Source organism: Antechinus flavipes, chromosome 2 (genome assembly GCF_016432865.1).
Source record: "Antechinus flavipes isolate AdamAnt ecotype Samford, QLD, Australia chromosome 2, AdamAnt_v2, whole genome shotgun sequence".
Lineage (NCBI taxonomy): Eukaryota > Metazoa > Chordata > Mammalia > Dasyuromorphia > Dasyuridae > Antechinus > Antechinus flavipes.
Genome location: NC_067399.1, coordinates 143,351,051 through 143,376,455, shown reverse-complemented (window position 1 = coordinate 143,376,455; position 25,405 = coordinate 143,351,051). Strand labels below are relative to the sequence as shown.

The 25,405-nt window shown below is 34.6% G+C and overlaps 1 protein-coding gene across 1 annotated transcript in view; it reads left to right on the top strand.

The window, feature by feature from the left end:
• The window catches only part of MTMR9 (myotubularin related protein 9), a 44,827-nt gene extending 20,084 nt beyond the window's left edge, over positions 1-24,743 (top strand). Inside the window, exons 6-10 of the mRNA XM_051975727.1 lie at positions 605-766; positions 9,727-9,868; positions 12,535-12,755; positions 18,785-18,936; positions 19,822-24,743. Of these exons, the coding sequence (XP_051831687.1) occupies positions 605-766; positions 9,727-9,868; positions 12,535-12,755; positions 18,785-18,936; positions 19,822-19,985 (841 nt within the window). The 3' untranslated portion in view covers positions 19,986-24,743. The remainder of the gene's footprint in view (positions 1-604; positions 767-9,726; positions 9,869-12,534; positions 12,756-18,784; positions 18,937-19,821) is intronic.
• Positions 24,744-25,405: the final 662 nt, after the last annotated feature.

Below are 25,405 nucleotides of genomic sequence, written 5' to 3'. Positions count from 1 at the left end.
CAAGCAGTTCAGAATGGCAGATTTTATCTAATGTATTTAAGCATTTTTGCAGATTTCTTTTAATATTGGTATTTGGATCCTTATCCTTAGCGGTGATGATTTACAACTATGTTAGCCTTCCTCCCAGAGTGTGTGTTGGTTGGCTATGTGTGGTTGACTAAATCTTCCTGAGCCCCAATTTCCCCAATTTCATTATCTATATTATATGAAGAATTAAAGGATAATAGTGCTTTTATTAGCCCCCATTTTACAGATGAATAAATTGAGACAGGCAAGTTAGCTTTGCATTGAGGCCCTTTCCTAGCCTGTGAACCCTTTCTCAAGATAATATTTTTAAATTCATAAAGCAAAATATATAAAATTACAGTGGAAACCAATTATATTAAGATGTAGTTATCAAAATATTTTTAAAAGTTTATAAACATTAAGAGCCCCTGTTACTAGAGAAATATTTTACTTCTTAATATATTCATTTTTAATATGCTTCTCTAAATTGTCTAATGAGGTAATGCATATAAAATGCTTTGTAAACTTTAAAGTGCTTTGTAAAAGTCAATTATTTTTTAATAACGGTCTGAATTGTTTATTTTTGTTTACCCCAAAGGTATCACATTCTTCAGGAGAGTTTGATAAAACTTGTAGAAGCTTGTAATGACCAGTCACATAACATGGACCGGTGGCTTAGCAAATTAGAAGCTTCTAATTGGTTGACTCACATCAAAGAGATTCTAACCACTGCCTGCCTGGCTGTTCAGTGTATTGACAGGTAAAGTGCATCTGTGGAACCTTTCATATGATTCTTGCTGTCTGGACCTTGATTTATATTGGAACATAAATAACAAATTTCTGTTTGCTTTCAATTCGGTGTCTTTGGTTCAAATCAGTTTTCCCTCTTTACATCATGTGCTATACACAAGGTAGCAGCATCAACAACAACAAAAATAATGATAGCAAGAGCTGTAACACTTTTAAGATTTGTAAGACACAGCACCTAGGTGGTGCAATGGATAGAGCACCAGCCCTGAAGTAAGAAGGATCTGAGTTCAAATCTGGTCTCAGACACTTCCTAGCTGTGTGACCCTGAAAAGTCACTCAACCCCAATTGCCTCAGCAAAAAACAAGCAAACAAACAAACAAGACTTATAAGGCAATGTACAAATGGTATTTCCCTTTATGTACAAATGGTATTTCCCTTTATCTTTCTGGTACTACCTAACTGCAAGTAGTTTGTTCTCCTTTAGAAACAAATGAGATCTTTGTGTATGAAGATTTGCATGTACAGGGTTTTCCAGAAAGTCTTAATGCCATTTTAAATTTTAATAAGTTATTAAATAACTTAAAAGGATTTAATAAATTATTAATAACTTTCTACTTTAATACTTAGTAATTTATTAAAACTTAAAATGGCATTAAGACTATTTGGAACACCTAGTACGCACTTATTACTTATAAAACCAATTTCTTAAATGGGAGGAGAAAAGAGAAGAAATGAACATCTATACAGTATGTACTTTGTGCCAGGTACTAGGCTAAGTTCTTTTTACAAATATTATCTCATTTGATCCACACAACAGTCCTGTGAAATAGTTGCTATTATAATTCTTGTTTTACAAATAGAAAGTGAGGCAGACAGAAGTTGAGGGACTTCATTATTATTAAAATGCCAAGTCCTATGCTAGGCATCAGGAACAAAGTACAAAAATGAAAGAAGACTAGCAAAGATGGTAAAGTAAAAAGAATCTGAAATAGTTCAAATCCAACCTCAGAAACTTAACTAGCTCTATGATACTGAACAAATCATTTAGGCACTGTTTGCCTAATTTTTCTCACCTATAAACCATGCCTAATAATTCCTCCCTTATAAGATTGTTTTCCATGTGATAGTTATAAAACACTTACCACAGTGCCTAAAACATAATAGGCATTTAATAAATGTATATTCTTTTTTCTCCTCCCTTTCCAGCTCTCTTCCTTAACTAGTCCAACAAAGTTCTAGATAAAATATCAGGTTGAGTAGGGATTGGAAAGTACAAGTAAAAACCCAGTCAGTTTTTCAGCCGGGGTTGGAATAGGGGAATAGTGACCTGTGGACATTATGAAAGAGATTTCAGTCAAGAATGTCCCATTTAAAGTCTTTTAGCACAAAAACTGCACTGGGGCCTGCAGTTGTATACTACAGCAAGAAGTGTCATGGATACCCCAGACTGCACGGTGAACACACAGGAGCCAGCCAGCAGTTGTGAGGCTCTGGCCTTGGATTAGAGTCTCAGATTTAGCCCCAAACTCATTCTGAGGTGCAGCTGAATAACTAGATCAGGGACTTCAGGCTTAAAGGGAGCCTGCAGTTCTGTTTCACTGAACTCCCAGAGCCCTCCAGTTAGCTAACAAGGGCTAGGACAAGCAGCATTTTACTGGAATTCCAACTAGGGACTTGTTTCTGCACTTGTGTCTCCCAGACCCAGTCCTTAGTCAGGAGCTTGGACAGCTCCTGATTTTACTTTACATTAGACCATCTAGAGTGCCCTGAAAGTTTGTAAGTCTCTGGCTTGAATCAGACCCGAAATTCTTGAAGAACTCCTGCCCTCATACTATGTATTTCACACTCCTTCAAATACTAATCTCTAAATCCTCAGCTACATAGAGAGATGGACATAACCTTTGGTTTTACACAATAAATGCACTACTCCATGTTCATTAACTCTGAAATATCATTCCTTTATATGATCGCTCTTTTGTTATTTTACCTTTACCTCTGTTATGTAACCCCAGACTTTGCTCTTCATCCAAACCAAGACCTCTAATTTTTCTACTCTTATGTTCTTTTCCAAACCATCACCCTTGCACCTTTCCTCCTCCCTTTCCTGATTTTGACCACTTGGTAAATCTGTTCAACTCTATACTGACCTTTTCTCTCTAGTCCCTTTTCCCCTAGTCCTGTTCCTGAAGTTTGATTTCACCCACCATGCATTGCTTAAGCTTTTTTCTATCTTCTGTTGCTTATTGGACATCTATTTACTAGAATTCCATTGATATCTTTAATTTAACATATCCAAAACTGAATTCATCTTTCCTCAAAATGTTTCCCATTTTTGAACTTCTCTGTTAATATTTTAGGTACCATCATTATTCTAATTGCTCAGGCTCACTAGGTGTCATACTCAGCTGCTCCCACTCTCCCTTTCCCCCCAATATTCAATCAGTTGTCATGTCCTATTATACCTTAATAAATAACATGTCTCACATAAATCCTACTAACTTCCTATCACCTCCAAGATCAAATATAAACTACTTTTTTTGGCAACCAAAACCTGTTGCTCTGCTTCATTTTTTTCAATATACTTATATATCTTACTTTCTCCCTTTGCTATCCAGTAGCATTGGCCACCTTGCCTTTCTTCATAGAATATACTCTAACTCTCAATTCCAGGTATTTTTATTGACTCTTCCATCTCCACCTCTTGGCTTCCTTAGCTTCCTTCAGGTCACAGCTAAAATCCTCTTCCATGATCCCCTTAATGCTAATAATGCCTTGTCATTGAGATTATTTTCAATTTGTCCTGTATATAGTTTTGTGAGTATATAGTTGTTTGCATGTCATTTTGTACCTCAGTTTGTGAGCTCCTTGAGAACAGGAGCTTTTTTTGAGTGGGAGTGGGGGAGGCTTTTTTTCTTATCCTTTTCTGGTCCTGTCCCTACCACTTATATAGTACCTGACACATAGTAAATACTTAATAGATGCTTTTTGACTGACCAACTAACATAGGTCTCAATATTCAGAAAAAGTAGCACGAGTATCCCAAATCAGAACCAAATGAGGCATTAGCATTCCTCCAGGAATGTGCCCTAAGCCAAAATTCCAATTCAGAAAGTAAGACTAGGAGAATGAGTTAAAAATAAACAGACAAAAAACAAGGTTACCATGGTAAAGCTATTATGGTACCATACAAATCTAGAATAAAATAGCTGCAGAATATTTATAAGCAAAGCCTTAAAGAAGAATGCATCTTGACCACAAGAATTTCTTGAAGAAATGAAATGCAAGAATTAAAAAAAAAATTTTAAGCACTAGAGAAAAGGAATAGAAAAGAAATGGAAGCTACAGAAGAAAGACTTGGAAGGAGAATTAACAGTTTCATACAAGGGTTGTAAAATCTTAACTAAGTATCACTTTTTCTGAAAATTAGAATGGATTAAAAATAGGTTAATAACTTTAAAGAAAAAAAATACTATAATCAAGAGATTTTAAAAACACCTCCCTCCCACACACAAAACAAGAAAATAAGGTATTAAAAACTGTTGACATCCAAAAATAGATCAGAAAGAGAATGTAAGAATCATTAGACCACCTAGAATTAATAATAATAAAAAAGAGCCTAGATATAATGTTTCCATTTTTGTTTGTTTTTGCTTTTTTTTTTGTTTTTGTTCTTTTTTAAAATAATAATTTTTTATTTTCAAAATACATGCAAAGATATATTTCAACATTAACCCTTGAAAAACCTTGTATTCCAAATTTTTCTCTCTCCCCTGTACCCTAGACAGAAAGTAATCCAGTATAGGTTAAACATGTACAATTCTTCTAAACATATTTCCACATTTATCATGCTGCATAAGAAAAATCAGATCAAAAGGCGGGGGGGGGGGGGGGGGGGGAGGGTAGATAAGCAAACAACAACAGGAAAGGTGAAAATGCTATATTGTGATCCACACTCAGTCCCGTAGTCCTATCTCTGGGTGCAAATCCACTGGAACTGTCCTGAATTGCCTCATTGTTGAAAAGAGCCACATTCATTTGGATATTATATTTCAAGAAACCATGAAAGAAAGTGTTTTGGATCTGTTAAAACCTAGTGAAACTAGAAAGCCACATATTAAAATTTCCAGATCATAGAACAAATACTGCAAGTATTTGCCAGAAAGAAAATTCAATAAACATTTATTAAGTGCCTACTATGTGCCAGACATTGTACTAAATTCTGGGGATACAATTAATAAAGCTAATCCCTCAAGAAGTTTGCAATCTGATTGGGGGGGAGAGGGGGAGAGAGCAGAGAGGATGGGAGACATACAAAAAGAATCAGGAAAACATGCTGAGAAGGTGGCCGCTAGGGATTCCAGGTACGGGGACATCTTGTTAAGAGTTAAAATCAGGCAGAGCAGCAGATGCAAAATAGAGTGAGTTCAGATACCACAGAGCCACACCCAGGATCACATGATTTAGCAGCCACCTCTTATAAAATGCAGAGAGTTTGAAACATATTATTCCAAAAGGCAAAACAGGCTTGCAGCCTATAGCAATTTGTTCCCAAACTCTAAGTATCCTATGGGGAAAATGAGCTTTCAATTAGAGATGGTACCCAAGCTTTCCTGATGAAAGGACCAGAACTGAGGAGAAACTTTGAAATCCAAGGAAGGAATCAAGAGAAGCATAAAAAGAGGTGGTTCTGCTAACCTGTGAAATCATGACTTTCTCCTCTTAAAAGACTAAGCTGAGTAATATAGTGTATTTGAGAAATATTCCACCAAGAATAGCCATCCTGTGAATACTTGGTAATTTATAGGGTATTCTCTGGGAAGCCTAAAGTAGTTTAGAGATTAAGCTTACATTGGTTTGTCAGTCAGAAACAGACAATTGTTAAGTTTTTTTTTTTTTTTTTTACTTCTTCTTTTGCCTTGGTTTTGAGTTATAAGCTTGAGGAAGTTTAGTCCTTCTTCAAAAAAAAAAAACTGTCTCACCATTTTCTTACAGCGTTCCTTGTAATGGAAAGAAAACAAAGCCTTATCTAAAATTTGTATTTGTCAGATTGTGTGTGATCATGATATATTTTTGACTTAGGAACTTACCAGGTAGCACTGAAATTGATATAATTTACTTCCTTTGCATAGAAACATCAGAGCATTTGAAAGTGGTTGCTCACTTACTGCATCTGTTATGTGTAAATATAAGACATCTTTCCTAAGCATGAAAGGAAATACAACAAAGAATTAAGGTTGGAGATGTTCTAGTATAGAGTTTGTATCCATATAAAAACCTTATTAAAAATGAAATTAAGTTGGGGAAACTAATTATTTATTGGACTTAAGAATTCAGTAATTGTTAAATAGTAGTACTTGGAAGGAAAGATAAAATTATCCATTGTTCATGGAAAGACAGATACTATGTCTGACAAACCCTCATGGACAGCTTTATACAAATAATTGTCTGGTATAGCATGTAGTTTGTATCTTTATTGAGATCCAACTAGCTGACTTAAAACATTGGTAAGATTTTGCTATGCAGATTAAAACTATTCACAAATGAAAGTTTTATCTATAGTTTCCATGTCACCTCCATTGTGTGAGTAATGGCAGTGAGGAAGTTTTAGATCTTCGTTATCTGCATTAAAAAGCACAGAATTAAATGATAAAAGTGGATATAGGATGAGTAAAAATAAGCAGGAATATTGGTGAAGTGTGCTAAAAATATTGTCTTTAAAATAGTCAAGTGAAAGAAGCCCTAAACTTTTTAGCAACAACAGCGAAAGAAAAAGAAACAGTCCCTGATCTGAAGGAACTTAATAGAAGTACCTATCTTCTTAATAAGAATGTAAGTACATATGAAATCAAAACAAAGAAAGCTAATACAAGGTAGGCTGGGATGGCAGGGCATTTGCAGTAAGGGGAAAGGGAGCTGTCAAGAAAGCCTAGAAGTGCTTGAACTGAATCTGGAAGTAAAATAGGAAGTCCCTGAGGCAGAGGTGAGGATATTGTAGATTCCAGGTGTGGGGAATGGCCAGGCAATGAGAAGGGAGGTTCAGTGTTAGATTTGAGAAACAGACTGAAGGAAGAAGGGAATCATTTCTCATGAGATTGGAAAGATAAGTTGGGGCCAATTCATGAGAGACTAAAAACTAAACAATGTAGTTTAGATTTTATTCTAGAGACAATAGAAGCTCCTGGAGTTGACTGAGTTAAGGGAACAATTTAGTCAGATCTGAATTTAAAGAAAATTAATTTGGTGTCAATATATGAAATGGATTAGAGGATTGAGAGACTTAAGCCAGGGAGGCTAAACAAGAAGCTTTTGCATTCAGTTAGATAATAATGATAGGGCTTGAACTTAGGTTGGAATTGTATAAATAAAGAGAGAGAAGGGATCAGATGTGAAAATGTTATAAGGTAGAAAATGCAAGATTTGGCAATTGATAGGATTTGTGGGTTAGAATGGTATCATATAATACCATGATGTGGGAGAGTAGGAATATGGTGGTTCTTTTGACATAAGGGAATTTGAAAAGGAGAATGGTTTGGTGGGGAGAGAATCAGTTTCATTTTGGATGTTTTGAATTTAAGGTGTCCTGGAGACACCCAGGATATACAGTTTGAAATGTCCAATAGGCGGTTGGAGATGTGGGATTGAAGCTTGGAGAGAGACTTAGGCTAAATATATAGATCTAGCAGCCATTTGCTTAGAAAAAATGATTCAACCTGTGGGAGCTGAAGATGTCATTGAAAAAGATCATAGAGAGAGAAGAGGATCTTGGGGAATACAGTTAGAGTAATCATATGAGTGATGAATCAGTAAAGAAAACTGGGAAAGAGTAGTTCAATAAGTTGGGAGAAAACCAAGAGAGAATAAATGAGAATCTAGAGAAGAGGGAGGATTATCTGCAGATAGGTGGAGTGTAATTTGGGCTGAGAAGAGACCATAAGATTTGACAGTGAAGAAAACACTGATGACTTTGAAGAGAGTTATTTCAGTTGAGTAAAGAGGTGAGAAACCAAGTTACAAAAAGCTGGATAATAGGAGAAGTAGAGACTGTTATCTGAGGAAATTAAATCATATCTTCTAATTCATGGCATACCTACTAAAAATTGAGATAAATGACTTAGTGGCTTATTAGTAGAAACAATTGTGAATATATCTAATACTCAAAATGGCATCTCAGATAAAAGTAATTATCAGCATGGTGCTGGAATGGTTCCTTTTTCTATATTTCTTTGAAAATCTTAAAAGATAATGCTTTTGAAATCACAAAGTGGTACTGTCAAGTTGAGATATTCATATATTTTAGAAAGAAAGCAATTGCTATACAAATAGTTGCTTTCCTTTTTAGGGAAAGATGTTCTCAGGAAACTGAAAATAAAACTAAGCACTAAAGTTAATGATTAGTGGAATTGAGACAAAAATGACCAGATATGATGCGCCTTATATATAGTTAAGGATTTTTACTTAAATCCATATACATACTTGACAAATAGGTATGAATGCCATTTAAAGTAGCCATTTGTTCTTTATTTTAAATTGCAGGCATAGAATTATTTTATTTGTTAATGGTAGTAATTAGATGGAATTGAATGTCAATAGTAGAAAATGTAACAATAAATATGTAACTAGAATGACTGCATTTGTTCTTCATTATATAATATATCCTTTTTAAAATTAAAAATACTGTGGTTATGAATTAGTGAATATAGAAATGAGTTAAAAAGTGGTTACTTTTGTGTGTCATCTTAGTTCGTACTAAAAATCTGGAATTCATCAATGTCATATTTTGGCTCCTTTGGTAAATTTCATTTATTTACAAAATATAATTAATCTAAAGATTTATAATTTATTCCTAAAGTACAAATATACACTTGATTGTAATTAAAGATAGCATATTGTTAAGACCTGTATACATGGAACTTTTTATTTTGATGCATATATACAACCTATTTATTCATATTTGTTTATAAGTGTGCATCTAATTTAATGAAATATTTGATATTTTCATTGCCATTTCCTTTTTCTTTATTTTTCTCCAATCTTTCCCCCAAACAGCAGTGGTAATTAAGATCTAAGAGCATTAGGTTTGGTCCCAGAAGATTTGAGTTCAGCTCTTAGCTTTATCATTCACTGTTTTTTTTTTAACGTTGAGCTCGGAAACTTATTTTCCTTATCTGTTAAAAAAAATGGGGAGGGGTGTCATAATACCTGTACAACTACCTCACAAGAATTGTGTGAGAAAGGCACTTGGAATGTCTTTAAAAGCTACAGAATTGTGAGTTTAAAATATCTCCCAAAGTAAATTTCAAACATCTAAAGATGCATTATAGTAAATACAGCTGTATGGAATTAGAAGGCTCAGATTTTGAACTGAAAGAGACTTCAGAGATCAACCAGCGTAACTCTGTCACATTGGAAAGATGAGGAAACAGTGACCCAGAGAGCAAATATATACCCAAAATCTAGGATCGTGGGACCTTAGATCCTCTATCTCCAAGTCCATGTTTTACCTATTATGCCAAAAGATGAAATCAGTTTAAAAACAAAAGGGAAATACAGAAAAAGAAGTTGAGGGTATATTTCAAAGGAAGAAAACTAGGCCCTGAAGATGTCTTTTTACAGAAGGGAAAAGAGTAAGAGAGCCTACTATGAAATTCAAATAACAACTAACTTTAGCAAGGAAGAGCAATTCATGTGTGAAAGTTGAAAGGCAGGTCTGTGAAATTTAACCACCTGAGAGGCCATGATTTATAATTTTTGGAGATGTCCCCTGTCCCCTTCCTCCTTTCTCTTCCCTGCTCCATCTCAGAAAAATCTTGGATATATTTTATCAGTCTTACTAAGACGGAGAACCTGCTGGGCTGTGGAGAAGTATACATTGCCTTACAAGTTATTTGTACTCAATAAATGTTTATTGTTAACAGAGTTCATTGAACATGTCGGGAGTATCCCATTTGTGCTCTGGATTTTCCTATCAGGGAAGGAGCATCGGTATTGATTCATGGAACAGAAGGAACTGATTCTACACTTCAGGTTACCTCCTTGGCCCAGATCATCTTAGAACCAAGATGTAGGACCATTCGTGGTTTTGAGGCTCTTATAGAGAGAGAGTGGCTACAGGTAAGAGAGATTATTTGATTCAAATAGGATTTGCCAGAAGTATTTATATCATCTATTCAGAAAGAATTTTCTTTATGTACTAATTTCTTTTTGTAGTAGCTGTGACATATTGGATGAAAAATAAATTTTTTTCTATTTTATTCCTTGGCAGATAATTCCTTTATCTTACTGCCTGTTGAATGAATGAATTCAAACTAATACTAGAATGTTTATATAGAAGGTACCATGTGGGCCAAAGAAATATGACTGTCCCAGTTTTATTGCAGTTTGATGTCTAATAAGATGAATGGCACAGTGCCACAAGAATTAAGTAGAAAGAATTTACTCACTTAGGATTAAAGTAATTGTTATTTGTCCTCTCTTCTTGAAGAGGACCATCAGGGAGGTGATGCCATGACATGCAAGTGAATTAGATTTAAGGGAGGGAGAGTTGTGCAAAATCAACAGTCTTACTTTCTCCTCTGGAGTCATCTGAATCCAATGGCAACAAATAGATCAGGATGACTGGAGGTTGCCCTGGATGCAGGAGCATACCTTGGTCTTTTTAAGTTAAAGTCTTTAATGGCCTCAGTCCACTGAGACCTATTCATCAGTGATTAAGGGTAGGTAAGAAATGAAGCAGAGAATGACCTCTTTTATCTGGATTAGAGTAAGAGATGCTTGAGCTGGACCTCTTGGGATAAATAGAAGTCTTCCTGTCTGACTTCTCTTTCTGAGTTTTCTTTGGAGTTCTTTATTTATCCACAGAAATGATCCCTTGATCTTCATATCTTGTTCCATTCTCTCCCAAACTTTGATCTCTATAATCCTAAGTGCTGCTAAACATCTCTACCTATATAGCAACATATTCAAAGTTATCCCGCCTTTAAATTTCCCCACTTTATTTGAACAAGGCCCTGTGTATTCATTTGCCTTTGGGTCATAAACTCCTAGTTATATTTTGTAAAATTTATCATTTTAATAAGTTGAATATTCTATTCTGAAAAGATGTTCCAAAAAATAGGGCTATTTCAATTTATTATATCCCCCCCCAAAAAAAATTGGCCTTAACAAACCAGTAATGACCTTATCTTTAGAATCAGTGCTAAGAAAACTATTAATGAATTACTTTGGTTAAAAAAAAAGATCATTTATAATTATAACTTATTATAATATTCTTAATGTTGTTATGGATGCTATCCATCCATGTTCTTGATACTGACCTTGACTATGTATTATATGCTATTATCTTCTATCCACCCCATCTCGCACCCATCTCTTTTGCAATGCTCCAGAAGCATTGTGTAGCCATATCTTCATTCTGTAATTCAGGTATGATCTTAATAGGTATAGAAACCCCAAAATTAAGTGGAGTTATTTTTGCTTGTTTTATGTCAACTAAAATGATCTAAAACCCCAAATTTTTGTACTTTGTGATATGTGTAGCTTTGATGTGTAAAAATTTGATTAGTTGAAAGACCTATTTTGCTTAGATTCTGATCATGAAGTTAAAAAACAGAATTTGGGCAGTAGTGACTGTGCAAGTGGCTATTAGTAAAATGTATCATTTCAGCTACTCACTTTAGACAGTAGGTGGCAGATTCTTTTTATTATTTCTTTTGATTACTATTTTCCACATAGGCCATATAATGCTTGAATTTGTAATAAGCTCTTATGAGTCTTGGTTTTGAGAGTATACTTTCTGGATAATGATCCTATTTTCATATTTTAAAAAAATGCAACAGTAGGCACTATTGCACACATCATTTCATATTTGATATTTAAGAGGGGAAAATTTTATTTTTTTCACAGACTCCTGGCTCACATTAGTTGTCCAGAATATCATGGTTCCTTGGAAGCAGACATGCTGTTTTGGAGGAATGGGAAAACAACTCCGACAATTTTGCTATTTGATATGTTCCCACTCTAAACTCAAACTAAAATAATCTGGCCACATCTCTTTATGAACATAGGTTTATTCCTTAGCCATAATGACAGAGTTGATTATATCAGAAAGTGATTTGAAACTTTGTGTCTAAGGAAAAGCAGAGCTTATAGCTGACCTTCTACTGAAAGAAATGAGAAAACAGAGATGGCAGTAATTTTTTTCTTTCACTTTATAAGGGTAATAGTCTTTGACTTTTTATCTCTTGAGTTTTATAATTCTGAGAATTTTAGACATAATGGTAGATTATGAACAAGACCTGCTATATTCACTTATCTTTGGTTAATAAACCCTAGCTAGTATTTTAAACATACTTATATAAAAAGTACTTCAAACGTATTTGTTGCAGTTTATAATGGCATGTGCTTCTTTCCATTGAATTTATCGTGTATGACAGTTTCTCCCAACAAGACCTCCTTGACGTTGGCTGCCTAAGTGGGGGGGTTTTGAGGGGATATCCTTTTTGATTTTGGTGTCTGGAAAAAAACATCAGTTTTAAACAAAGAAAGTGACAAAATCTGCCACCAACCTTCTGTCAAGAAGAATTGCTCTTAGCTGTACAATAGACAGTTGGAAGCTTTGTGTCAGCAGTGCAGGCTCTGCTTAAGTAAATAGGTTTTGTCATTTAGAGAACATTTCTGGAAAGATTTCCCTTCTAAGGCTGCCCCATGTGTTATAAACAGGTATTTCATCATAGCTGTGGCAGACAAGATAACAATGACTGTACTCTAATGTTCTCCAGGCAGGCCACCCCTTCCAGCAACGTTGTGCCCAGTCGGCCTACTCCAACAGTAAGCAGAAGTGGGAAGCACCTGTGTTTTTTCTTTTCTTAGACTGTGTGTGGCAAATCCTGCGCCAGTTCCCTTGCTCCTTTGAATTTAATGAGCATTTCCTTATCTTGCTCTTTGAGCACTCTTATGCCTCACAGTTTGGGACCTTCTTGGGCAACAATGAAAGTGAAAGGTAAGCAGACATCTCCATTTCTCATGGCTGCAGCCCTTTTTACAATGCTTTGTAGTCCCAAAGATATAAAGATTAAGTTTTGTCTCTTTTTTGCTTTTAAATAACCATTGGAAAGATCAATAATTATCCTGTATATAGTCAACTTATCTATGCAACCCAGAACACAAAAGTGACATGCTCTGTGGGAATGTATATACTCTCAAAACTTTAAATTGCAAATACACTGAGTGGGATCTCATGAGTGAATTTGGATTCTTGAGTTTGTCAGCATTGCCATTTTAAAAAATTAGTCTCATGAAGTCAGACTCTCAGAATTGGAAGAGACTTCATATCCATTGAATCTTTCCATTTTTATATAGTTCTGATTATTAAGAAATTTTTTATTATATCAAGAAAAACTGCTTCACAACCTCATCAGTGCTTTTTTTCCCTGACTTTTTGGGCCAAACAGAGCAAGTCTATCAATATATCAGTATTAATTAATTAATATATCGGACACCACCACAGCTATCCCATTTCACAAGTCTAACCTCCACTAAGTCCTTGTGTTTATTTAAATAATGCACAGTGGGAGGATTTTTTAATTTAATTCAATTTAATTTTAATTATTATAATGAGAAATTATTCATAATACTAGAACCTATGTAACATTTTATGATTAACAAAGTACTTTTCTGATAATAGCACTGTGATAGAGATCAGAGCTTCTTAAACAGATCATGATCTGATAGGGTTGTGAAATGATTTGTTATTAATAAATGCTTGATTTGTATCAAAATAGTATACCTATTTTATATGTCTATATAACGCAGCTCTGATGTAGATGGTGCAAGGAGTAATATTTCCATTTTGTAGATGAGGAAATTGGAGCCAGGAGAATTTAACATACTTGTCCACAGTCATACAACTAATTATTGCTGAAGCCTGGCCCTGAACTTAGGTCTTCTGACTCCGAGGTCTCTGTTGGTTTCACTGATCTACATTAACCTCCTCTGTAAATTATGATCCTCAAATTGCCTGAGTTTGTTTTAAAGGCAAAATGTGATTTGTTTTTTATAACCATTTCCCTGTAATTGTATTGATATAAAGTAACTTTGTTTTTAAAAAAAAAATTTTTTAAGTTTGTCTTTAGCTACAAATAGATGATAATGTACATTTATTTTTCAAGAATTATATTTACATGGGCAGCTAGATGATGCAGTGGATAGAGCACCAAGAGTGGAGTCAGGAAGATCTGAATTCAAATCTGATCTTAGACATTTAACACTTACTAGCTATGTGATCCTGGGCAAGTCACTTAACCCAATTGCCTTGTAGAGAGGGAGAGAGAAAAAAAGAGGGAAAGAAGAGAGAGAGAGAGGAGGAGGGAGGGAAGAAGGGAAGGAGAGAGAGAGAGACTGAGAGAGAGAGAGAGAAAAATGGTATTGATAGATTCTGCAGTTAGAATTTTCTTTTTACAGATCTAGCTCACAATCCAGTTTTGGTACAAACCTTAGAACCACTTGATGAGTTTTACAGAAAGGTCTTATGGTCTCTATAGATACTTTATAGATACTATAGATACTTTGGTACAAACCTTAGAACCACTTGATGAGTTTTACAGAAAGGTCTTATGGTCTTTATAGATACTGGGTTTAAAGAAATACTACTTTGTTTTAAAATTCTTTATGTGCTTGATTTAGCAAGAATGTCCCCTTAGTGTTTGAACATGTTCACATTGCTGCTACAGATGTTTTATTCCCAGGTTTATCTTAATGATATTGTGATAGCAGGACAAGACTAGTTTATTTTTAGGCATGTTGAAGAACAAGTTAAAACTTTTATGTGTATGTATAAGTAGAGCTAACATTGTCCTTTTGCATTAATGATTCAAAACTATTATTTTGCAAAACTTTCTCAGATCGTAGAGGTAAGGGGGAGGGCTACAGAAATATTTATTAAGTGCTCACTATGTGTCAGATGCTATACTAAGTACAATTTTTTAAAACTTAATGTAATTGGACTAATTCCCAGTTTTCCATTTTAAGCTGATTTTCTAGGAAGTTACCTTCATTCATGATAGATAGGGATTGCTGTTGGTATTGCCAAAGTCCTGTCTAAGTGATTGTTATTTTAACATCTAATTCTATATAATGAGACTGTTTACATACTTTACTAGCAGCTTATATTAAAAATAAAGAGTTTTAGTTAAAGATGCATCCTTAGAGATCATTTATTATAATGCACTTATTTTACAAGCACACCAATGCTTGGAGAGGTAAAATAATTTGCCTGTGATTTTAGGTCTAGGGAATGATGAAGATTATTAGTCATTTTATACTGCACTGTGAGGTAAGCTCCTGTCTCTCCCTGAACCCAGTTCCCATTCTAATGGGAAGGATTATCTCTATGGTCCTTTGAAATTCTTACATTTCATGTTTTTATGAGAGAGCCCAGTCAGGCCATGTTCTTATTTCAACCACTAATCTTTCATCTCTCTTGAGTCTTAATCTCTTTTCTTTTCTTTTTTGGCGAGGCATTTGGAGTTGAGTGGCTTGACCAGTGTCACATAGCTAGAAAGTGTTAAGTGTCTGAGACTGACTTTGAACTGAGGTCCTTCTGATTCCAGGACTGATGTTTGATCCACTGTACCATCTAGCTGCCCTAAGTCTTAATTTCTTAAAGTGAACAGGATAATAAAATATCAGCCCATTGAGGGCAGAGATTTTTGTTTTTGTCTTTATATATTAAATAACACCATGTTTTTTTTTTTTTTGTTTTTTTTTTGGGGGGGGGAGGTTTGTTTGGGTTTTTTTTGCTGAGGCAATTGGGGTTAAATGACTTGTCCAGGGTCACACAGCTAGGAAGTGTCTGAGGCCGGATTTGAACTCAGGTCCTACTGACTTGAGGGCCAGTGCTCTGTGCCGTTTAGCTGCCCCTAAAAATCGTTTTTTTTTTTTTTTTTTAAAGTAAAGCCTTTATTCAGATCTATATAAATAAATACTTGTCCACTCCATTAGGAGTAGAAAATTGGTTCTAGTCTATTTTTATGACCCTGAATGGCAAAGAATTTGAAACTGAGCCTTGGACCCTGCATGCTCCTTTAAAATATATGGGTGTGTGTGTGTGGGGGGGTATATACACATATATAATATATTTAATATTTTTCCCAGTTACATTAAAAACATTTTTTTACATTTGTTTTTAAAACTTTTGGGTTCCAAATTCTCTTCCTTGTCCCTACTCCCAGCCCCTATTAAAAAACCACTTGTGAAGTTAGGCAAAACATTTCCATGTTTGAAAAGAAAATATAGATTGCCCACGGGGAGTGGGGGGGGGGGTGAGAGAGGGAATGCTTCAATCTCTATTCAGACACAATCAGTTCTTTCTCTGTGTATGAATAGGAGTTTTCATAATAAGTCCATCAGAGACTACTAGTACTTGGATCATTGTATTGCCTAGTCATTCACAGCTGGTCATCTCACAACTTTGGCTATTACTTTGTATGCAGTACATTTTACTTTGCTTGAGTTCATGGCAGACTTTCCAGGTTTTTTTCTGTAGTGTGCTTTCTAGAGCCCCAACGCTGAGGTGCCAAAATCCAGATTAGCTCTCTGGAGGAGTGAAGGAGGCAGGAGACCCATGAGGATGGTTAAAGATTCCTGAATCCATTTATTTCAAGTCCTCTCAGCTCTTAAATACCTTAGTGTGATTACCTCATTACAACGTACTGAGCATGTGCCAACTAGAGAAGCATTACATCACCACATTACACTGAGCAAGTGCTAACATAGAAGCATTACGTCACCACAGCACACTATGCAAGTGCTAACTATTAGCACTCTGCTATGTAAATGCCTCTTTACTGTAAGTATCCCTTGCTTCAAGTAGAACATAGGTGGTCACACTCTCCTGACTTCTCAGGTAAGATGAGAGCACCAAAAGGAGGTGGGGAGCCATTGTTAGCAGGTTCCCTCTGAGCTGAAGGGTCTTATACTTACCTAGAGTTCCCCCACTATCTGCAGTCTTCTACACTTTTCTTTTTTTCCTGAGAGCATCCTGATCATCATTTCCCACAGAATAATATTTCATCATAGTCACTATTTATTCAACCATTCCCAGTTGATGGGCATCCCTGCAGTTTGAAATATCTTGCCCTGAGAAGAGAATTGCTATAAATATTTTTGGACATATAGGTCCTTTTCCTTTTTTAAAAATCTCTTGGGATTCATGACTGGTAGTCTGAGACTAGCTGATGACTGCCTTGCCCTTGCCTTTAGGAACAAGGCTCTTATACTTTCTGATATTTGACCTATTCTTTCTCCTTTTTAAAAAAAAAATTATTAAAGCTTTTTATTTACAAAACATATGCCTGGGTAATTTTTCAACATTGACCCTTGCAAAACTCTCTGTTCCAAATTTTCCCCTCCTTCACCCCATCCTTTTCCCTAGATGGCAGGTGGTCCAATACATGTTAAATATGTTAAAATATATGTTAAATCCAATATATGTATACATATTTATACAGTTATCTTGCTGCACAAGAAAAATCAGATCAAGAAAGAGAAAAAAAGACCTGAGAAGAAAAACAAAATTCAAACAAACAACAAAAGAAATAAAAATGTTATGTTGTGAACCACACTCTGTTTGCATGGTTCTCTGAATGTAGATGACTCTCTTCATCACTGAACAATTGGAACTGGTCTGAATCATCTCATTGTTGAAGAAAGCCACATATTTGACCTTATTCTCACTAATTTCTTTTCCTGCTTCTCAGTTTTTCCTCTCTGCTGCCACTTTTATCACATCTTAATTAGAAATTAGAATATTAGACCTGGAAGACCTTTAGAGATCATCTAGTGAGACTAATCTTACAGAAGGAAAAAACTGAAGCCCAGAGAGATTGTGATTTCGTCAAGATCACACAGCTAGTTTGTGGAAAAGATAAGATGATGATTAGCTCTCTCTGTTCCTATTTTCCACTACCAAAACAGTTGTCTACTGTATTCTGATGAGTAGACCCATAAATGGTAATGGTGGTTATATAATCTTTGTCCTACTGAATACAAGAGTGCAGACATACTCCTATAGATCAAGGGGGAGCACACAATTGGGTGTGACAAATATTTAAAATGAATAATTGAAAATATGAGAATGGGAAGGTCTTTTTTATTTCTTAACTAATTATATTTAGGATCTTGGATTCTTAATTTATTTTGGTCTTTGCTATTATATAGGCTACCTTTGTTGTGCCACTTAAATATAGACTGGAGAGACCTTAGCATGTCAGAGTGTGTTTAGTGCTTACATAGCTTTCTCATAACTCAAAACTATTTAATTGTCTACCTGTTTAGCTACAATACAGTGTCTAGTTATTGTCCCCAATGTTTAAAAATGAACTATATGGGGACTTTAAGAAGCATAGGGCTACTTTACAGTAAAATCTCATGCTAACTGGAATTAGCAGGGAATAAAAAAAGGTATTATGGCAACTTGCTTTTATGGTTATTTTTAGAATTAGCCAAGAACCTTTCAAGTTTTTTTTAAAAAACCTTCCCCAAATATAATAAAGATGACAATACTTCCTAAATTAATCTATTTATTTAGTGCTATACCAATCAGACTTCCAAGAAAATACTTTAATAATCTAGAAAAAAATAACAACAAAATTCATATGGAAGAACAAAAGATCAAGAATCTCAAGGGAATTAATGGAAAAAAAAAAATCAAGTGAAGGTGGCCTAGCTGTACCTGATCTAAAACTATATTATAAGGCAGCAGTCACCAAAACCATTTGGTATTGGCTAAGAAATAGATTAGTTGATCAGTGGAATAGGTTAGGTTCACAAGACAAAAATAGTCAATTATGGCAATCTAGTGTTTGACAAACCCAAAGATCCTAATTTTTGGAATAAGAATTCATTATTTGACAAAAACTGCTGGGATAATATTTATGTAATGTTGGGATAAAAGAATCATTAAATAAGGTTGTTAATAGTGAGTAGTTACACATTTTCACTTGATCACCAGTGACTCCCTTTCTTTATCAGGTGTAAATTGAAACTACAGCAGAAAACCATGTCCCTTTGGTCCTGGGTCAACAGACCCAGTGAGCTGAGCAAGTTCATTAATCCTCTTTTTGAAGCCAATAGCCTTGTCATCTGGCCTTCAGTTGCTCCACAAAGTCTTCAGTTATGGGAAGGTAAATGGTTCTTCTTTTCAGGTGTATTCTATTCCTTTTCAGTCATCCCTCTCTCTCTAATTACTTGGCATCTTTTCATCTGCGAGCAGTGAAGCAACAACTGTACTGATAGAGGGTTCTTTACTTAGATGCATTCCTTAGCCAGCTCTGAACCTGACGTGCCCAGGCTTCTTGTATCTAATAGCACAGAGTATTTAGAGGATTAATCTGTGTCAGTGGATCTGATCAGAACAAAATGGCCCATGTGGAGCTTGAACCTGCAATAGCTTAACTGATCAAAGTGGCCACTTGGCTTGGATTTTCTCCAAAGGTGGTGGAAAGGTAGAGTGGAAAACTTACTGAAAAAAGAGTCAGGTGACTTTGGTTTCTATTTCTAGCACTAGCCATGTGAGCAAGTCACTCAATTTCTCCAACTCAAATTTATTTACATAATGAAGCTAATAATACTTAATAGGGTTGTTATGGAGATCAAATAAATATACATGGAGTGCTTTAAAAATTGTAAAATGCTATACAAATGTGAAATATTATTGTTTTTGTTAATATCATTAAGTGAAATGCCATTGTGCTTTTAAAACATTTTTTAAAATACAGTTTCAAACAATTTGCATATATGATAGCAATTTAACACTAGACATTTATAGAATCCTTTAGATCAATAATCCATCATTTTTGATGAATCATAATGGCAGTCAGTCACTGGCATATAATATGGGAGATCATAGTGCCACCTTATCTATATCTCTTTAATAAACAGGTAATTCTCACTTTGGGATTATAGAGGTATAAACCTAAGTAGAGGAAGAAGATAAGGTACTTATCATTCCTGTTATTCCATAAAATAATATTAAAACCCTTTTTCTTTCCCCTTTCTTCTTTCAATAGGTGTATTCTTACGATGGAATAGATCCTCTAAATATCTGGATGAAGCTTATGAAGAAATGATTAATATCATTGAATATAACAAGGAATTACAGGCAAAAGTAAATACCCTTAGAAGGCAGTTGGCAGAGCTGGAAACAGAAGATGGGATGCAAGAAAGCCCCTAAGAAAGTCCCTTATGGCTTTAGAGTTGGAATCTTTTCCATCTCTTTTTCCTTTAGCCTCTTTCTCCTATTTTCCTATGGTTCATCTTTCAGTGAAGCTTGAAATATGCTTAAGTGGTGGAACTGGTCTGATGTAATAGATTTCTCAACATTTCACTGATGAAATCTCCAACCATTTTTTACCTTCCATAAGGCCTCTTAGGTGGCTTCATTTTGAGGAAAAGAGGAGTGATAGTCATTTTAGTTGACATTAAAGTAGTGACATGTTTGATGCATTCATTCTATAGAACACTTAACACTTAAGTGTAAACTTAAGCTTATCTTTTTTTATTTAAATCTTATATGGATGGCCGGCTATGGACAAAGACAAGTCATCTAATTAAAGGATTATTTGGCTTTTTTTTGTCTTGAGTTTTTGGTGTTTATCAGAATTCCAGATGTTTCAAACCTGAAATGGCAAATCAAGACATTTTAATACATATTTTCAAACAATGGACTTAAAAATGGATTTGCAACTTCTTTTTGGCATAATTCTTACTGACAAAGATAAATTTATTCTATCTTTGGTTTATTAAAAAGGAAATAGAAATATATTGATGCCATTGTTTCATTGTTGTAGGACAGTTGCCTTTGAAAGAGAAGCCAGATGGTCAGATGGGATTTCTCTTAAGAATTAAATTTATTGAAAAGTGAACACTAAATCAGAGTTGGAAGAATGTGCAATATTGACATTGTTTTGTTTTTGAGTTTCTTGGCCATACCTTGTAGAAATAAAAATAACATATGAGGACCAGAAAGAAAAAAATACCATTTGGAAAAGGTCATAATTTACAATATAAAAAATGGTTACTTTTAACCAGAGATGCACTGCCCTTGTCTGATGTTCTCATTGCACTGGGTTTTTGCTTTTTTTTTTTTTTTTTTTTTTTTAAGAATAGGAGTTGGCTAATACTAAGGTTACAACTTTTAAAGTGATTTTTTATCACAATGCATTTTTGTCTTGACTTGGTTAACTTGTCCATGTTTTACGTTAGGCAAATGTGATTTAAAAAATAAACTTATGTGATGGTGATGTAATATCATATTTTAAATTTCAGAAACTTAGTAGATTAAAAGATTTTCAGATGTTAAACACAACACTAATGATTTATTTATTCTGGTGTCAGTTTTTTCTTCTGGTCAGTTCTTAAAGATGTGTTGCCAATTTTTTTCATCATTGATTTTGTTTAGCTATTACTTATCACTCTTAAAGAAGACACTGTGAAAGAATAGAATTTAATATCAACTCATAAAATCTATACATGTAACCATTTTAGTGTAGAATACTCGAAACATAACCCAGATTTAGTGCTACTGTACATTGTGGAAAAGAATAAACTTTTTGCTTTCCATCCTTGAATGTAAATCTGACCACAGTAGCCCTAGAAACTGGCAAATACTTGTTGCTTCTCCCCACCCCATCCAGAAATACAATCTTACCACTTTAAAAGTTTCTGCTCTTTTTATTCCTTCTCCTGGCTGGTTAGCAGTAATTTGAAAAACTGTCTTTAGTGAGAAGTTGTTTATAGATATTTTAGAATGGTGGGTATCTTTGATTATTGCTGTGAACCTTAGAATATAATAGCCCTTATTAAATAGCACTTATTATTAAAATAAGGCAAGGAAGGGAATTGAGATCTCTATAGAAATAGATTAGAGCTAGTTATGTATGGTGTATATATTTGTATGTTATATAAATTTTGGAAGGCAGAGACAGAAGGAAAACTTTTTGTGAGACCTGAAAATGACCTGCTACTTTCCAACCACATCTAAAACTAGCTTTCTCTTTGTTCCAAAGTAGGAGACTTTTTCCCCCTCCAATTCACTTAGGAATAAGGGAGAGCATCAGAAGATTTCTTAGTGATTCCTTAAATCTGATTAATACAACATGTGGTCCACAGGAACTAGATAAGCAGGTATAGGGGCTGTTTCTTACTAGGTCCTATGCCTAGAGATGGCATCTCATCATCTGTGGTCAGCAAGTATAATAATGAATGTCTGAGCCAGAGTCAGTAATAATAAGGGACATAAAATCTGCTCCCTCTTTCTCTTCCTGAAAACAGGTGCTAACACATGAGGAATGTTAAGCTATTGTATGGTTTTGTGCATTGTAGATAGAAATCTCAAAAACCGAGAGCCATTTGGGGCAAGTTAGAGCCAACTGAAGTGTCCTCTGGCTATATGAAAAAAATGCTATGAAATAATAAATTACCTCTGACTTGAAAAAAGAACAAATAAGAATTGCTTATGAGATAGTAGGGTTTTTAAAGACTCTTACGATAAAAGCCTTAGGCCTCGGGGATTGTGCTTACCAAGGTCCTGTTTCTCATTTAGGCTGATGCACATGAGGTATTTGTGTGTGTAATGGACACCTTCATTTAGTCATTCATATTGAAGGTGCTAGTTTACATTTTTAGTTGTAGTTAAAAGTTTGTGAAAGGGAAACAAGCAAGTGTGTAAGCACTATCGTCCAATAGTACACAGATCTGGTGTAGCCAGCCACATCCAGGACTTTATCTTTCTGAGTGTAGGATAGTTTCTTAAATCCCTATCCTTGACCTGAATGATTTCTACTATCCCTATTCCTTGGTTTAGTCAGTTCTTCAAATCCTGACTGTTTTTAAATAAACTTGCCCTATGATTTTTCCAAGAGAGAACTTTGTCTCTGTAATTTTACTGAGTTCATTATTATCATTTGTAATTAACAGATAGTCATCTAGATTTGGAAAACAGGTTTGGCTAAACTAGAGTTAAAATTATGGGTTTTTTGTTTTCGTGGCAAAGGCCATCATATATAGTATTTGTGTCAAAATGAGCTTTTTGCTTTCACAAAATTCACAAACACATTTGAGGCAGTTATGCAGCCACTGTAAGCTTTGTTGCCAAATGAAAAGTTAACAATATTAACTTCTAAAGAGAGTTCATTCTTAAGTTTTAGAAGCAATTTAGATGAACAATGTTAGAAAATCTTTGTATTTATTCATATTCTCATGTTGGGGAGATTTCTTTTATAATCTTTGGACTGTCAGGTCTAGATTAATAAGAATATATGGGTCTCAAATGACTTCACTTTAGGTGATGAAATGCAGTGGAATAGACTCTAAGTCTATTGACTTCTTTTGTATAAGTCAAGAGGAAATACCTCTTGTCAAATACATGCCCATGAAACCACTTAAGGAAGAATTGAGTCCTTTTAATTATCTGAAATGAAAGCTTTTCAGTTTTACTGATTGGATACTGTAAGAAAGCAGAATACTTATTTCTTAGGTTGAATTCATTCTCTCCTGGACAAAAAGTGAGCTAGTTGTTTAAATAATTTGTCCCTTGCTCTAGCAACATAAAGCCTATGACAAGTAATAGAAGGCTACTGAGCAAATCTAAGTGACCTGTCTAGTGAAAATATTTCCTTGGTTGTGTTTTTATGTAATTCTCCATCTTATAAAATATCAAATACTGGGGAAGAATGGTTTTGCCTTCAGTATAACAACCAAGCATATTCATAGTCTTATCTTTTTTTTTTTTCTTCATTAAAAAAAACTACTTTTATCTCTATTCTCATCCGTAAGGTCTTGAAATCTTTGTAAGATGCATATCAGCCCATTTTAAATGGGTAACCCAAAAGTAGTTTTTTGAAACATTTCAAGTTCTTGACTTCCATACTTATTACTCTAAGTTACTATTTAGCAAACAGCCATCTGTCCCTCAGAATTAAACATTTATAAAATGTTCAATTTCTTTTATTCTATGTGAAGGAAAATGGGATTCACTACAAATTCTTTATTGTCCTGAAAAGTGATTACTGGTGGAATTTTAGAGTGAACAAAAATCTTTTATTTTTGACTATTTGCAAATCCAGAGAATGGTATATGGAGATTTGAAACCATCTGATTGCTCAGTGCAGTAGTAGGGCCTGTGTATAACTAGCCATAACACTTGCTTCTGGTTCAAGCTGTATGCATCCTGGGAGAGTTATTGTTCAACACAAGTACATGCTAGACTTCATTGCTTAGAATCCTTGTACATCTAATGCCATTTATAATAAAAATGTTGTGCTTGCACAATTTAGTTTAAATGTATTTCTTCACTAGCCAGGTATTTGGATTGTACTCTTGATATATTTGAATGTGACTTTTGGGTTCAAGTGCACTATTACTATTCATGTTCCATAAAATAAAGTCACACCATATAACATTATTGGTGGCTGTAATGTATCTTTTGCTAAACTTTAGAGTGCTGTTAATTTTTTTTTTTTTTTTTTGTAGAGGTTCCTCTACAGAGCATTTGTCTTTTACTGTTGGGGAAAGATAACTCTACACTTTTGTATATCTGTGTAACATTTTAATATTCTTTGTAATGTTCAAGTCAGGGTCACTAAATAATGCAAACTAAATAGTAGATATATATCCATCCTAAATCATCTTGAGTCAACTGTTTTGTCAAGTGTGATTATATTGACTTGAAAGAAATTGTGTTGTCTCAAGTGTTTATGTTATTGTTGGTTCCTTGTTTTGTGTATGGTGTTTTCTTCCACTACAAAGGAGAGCTGCACTGAGTCTAGTGTTAAGTTTCTCTAGGTAACTATTAATAAAATTTCAATCTAATCAGATGCTGAAAAATTAAGCTGCCATCTGACAATAGTTTTTTCAAAGAGCTTAAAGAAGTTGGTAGAAAATATTTGAATTAAAATATGCTTATGTTTAAATATACTAATTATTGTTTTAATTCCTGCAGTTGTTTTCTTTTTCATTTGCTTTCACCCTGTTCTAGTCTTGTTTTTAAGATTTGAGATTAAAATTAAACATCTGCAAGTAGCTAGGTGGTGTGCAGTGCCTAGAACACAGGCTTTGGAATCAGGAGGACTTGAGTTTAAATCTGGTCTTAGGCACTTAATGTGACTACTGGCAAATTACTTAACTCTGATCACCTCCCAATGCCCTCTGCATGCTGCCTCTCCCCTTCCCTCCTCCCCACCAAAAAGAAAGAAAAACAAACAAAATTAAATATCTGCAGAAAACTTACCTACCTGAGTCTTCAGAATAGGAGCTTAAGGTAGCTGCTTACAATTCAGAAGTTCCCAGAGAAGAATTGTATTAAAAGCAGGCAGCCATATGTAACCCAGTGCCTCTTGTGAATTTGAACAATAAACTAGATATGGGGCCACATAAATTGTAGGAAAGGTCAGTAAAGATTTGAGGGCAATATAGCTCACCATCTTCCCTTACTGCCATCAGATTTGTCTAGAAGTCCTACCTTTGGTAATCATTGAATAACAATATAAGTTGTTATTCACACTTTGGAGATACTACACTTCCAAATGCAGCAATCCACGAATTACTACTTTTTCTGGAGAAGTCCACATACCTGCACTTTCCATTCTCCCTTTC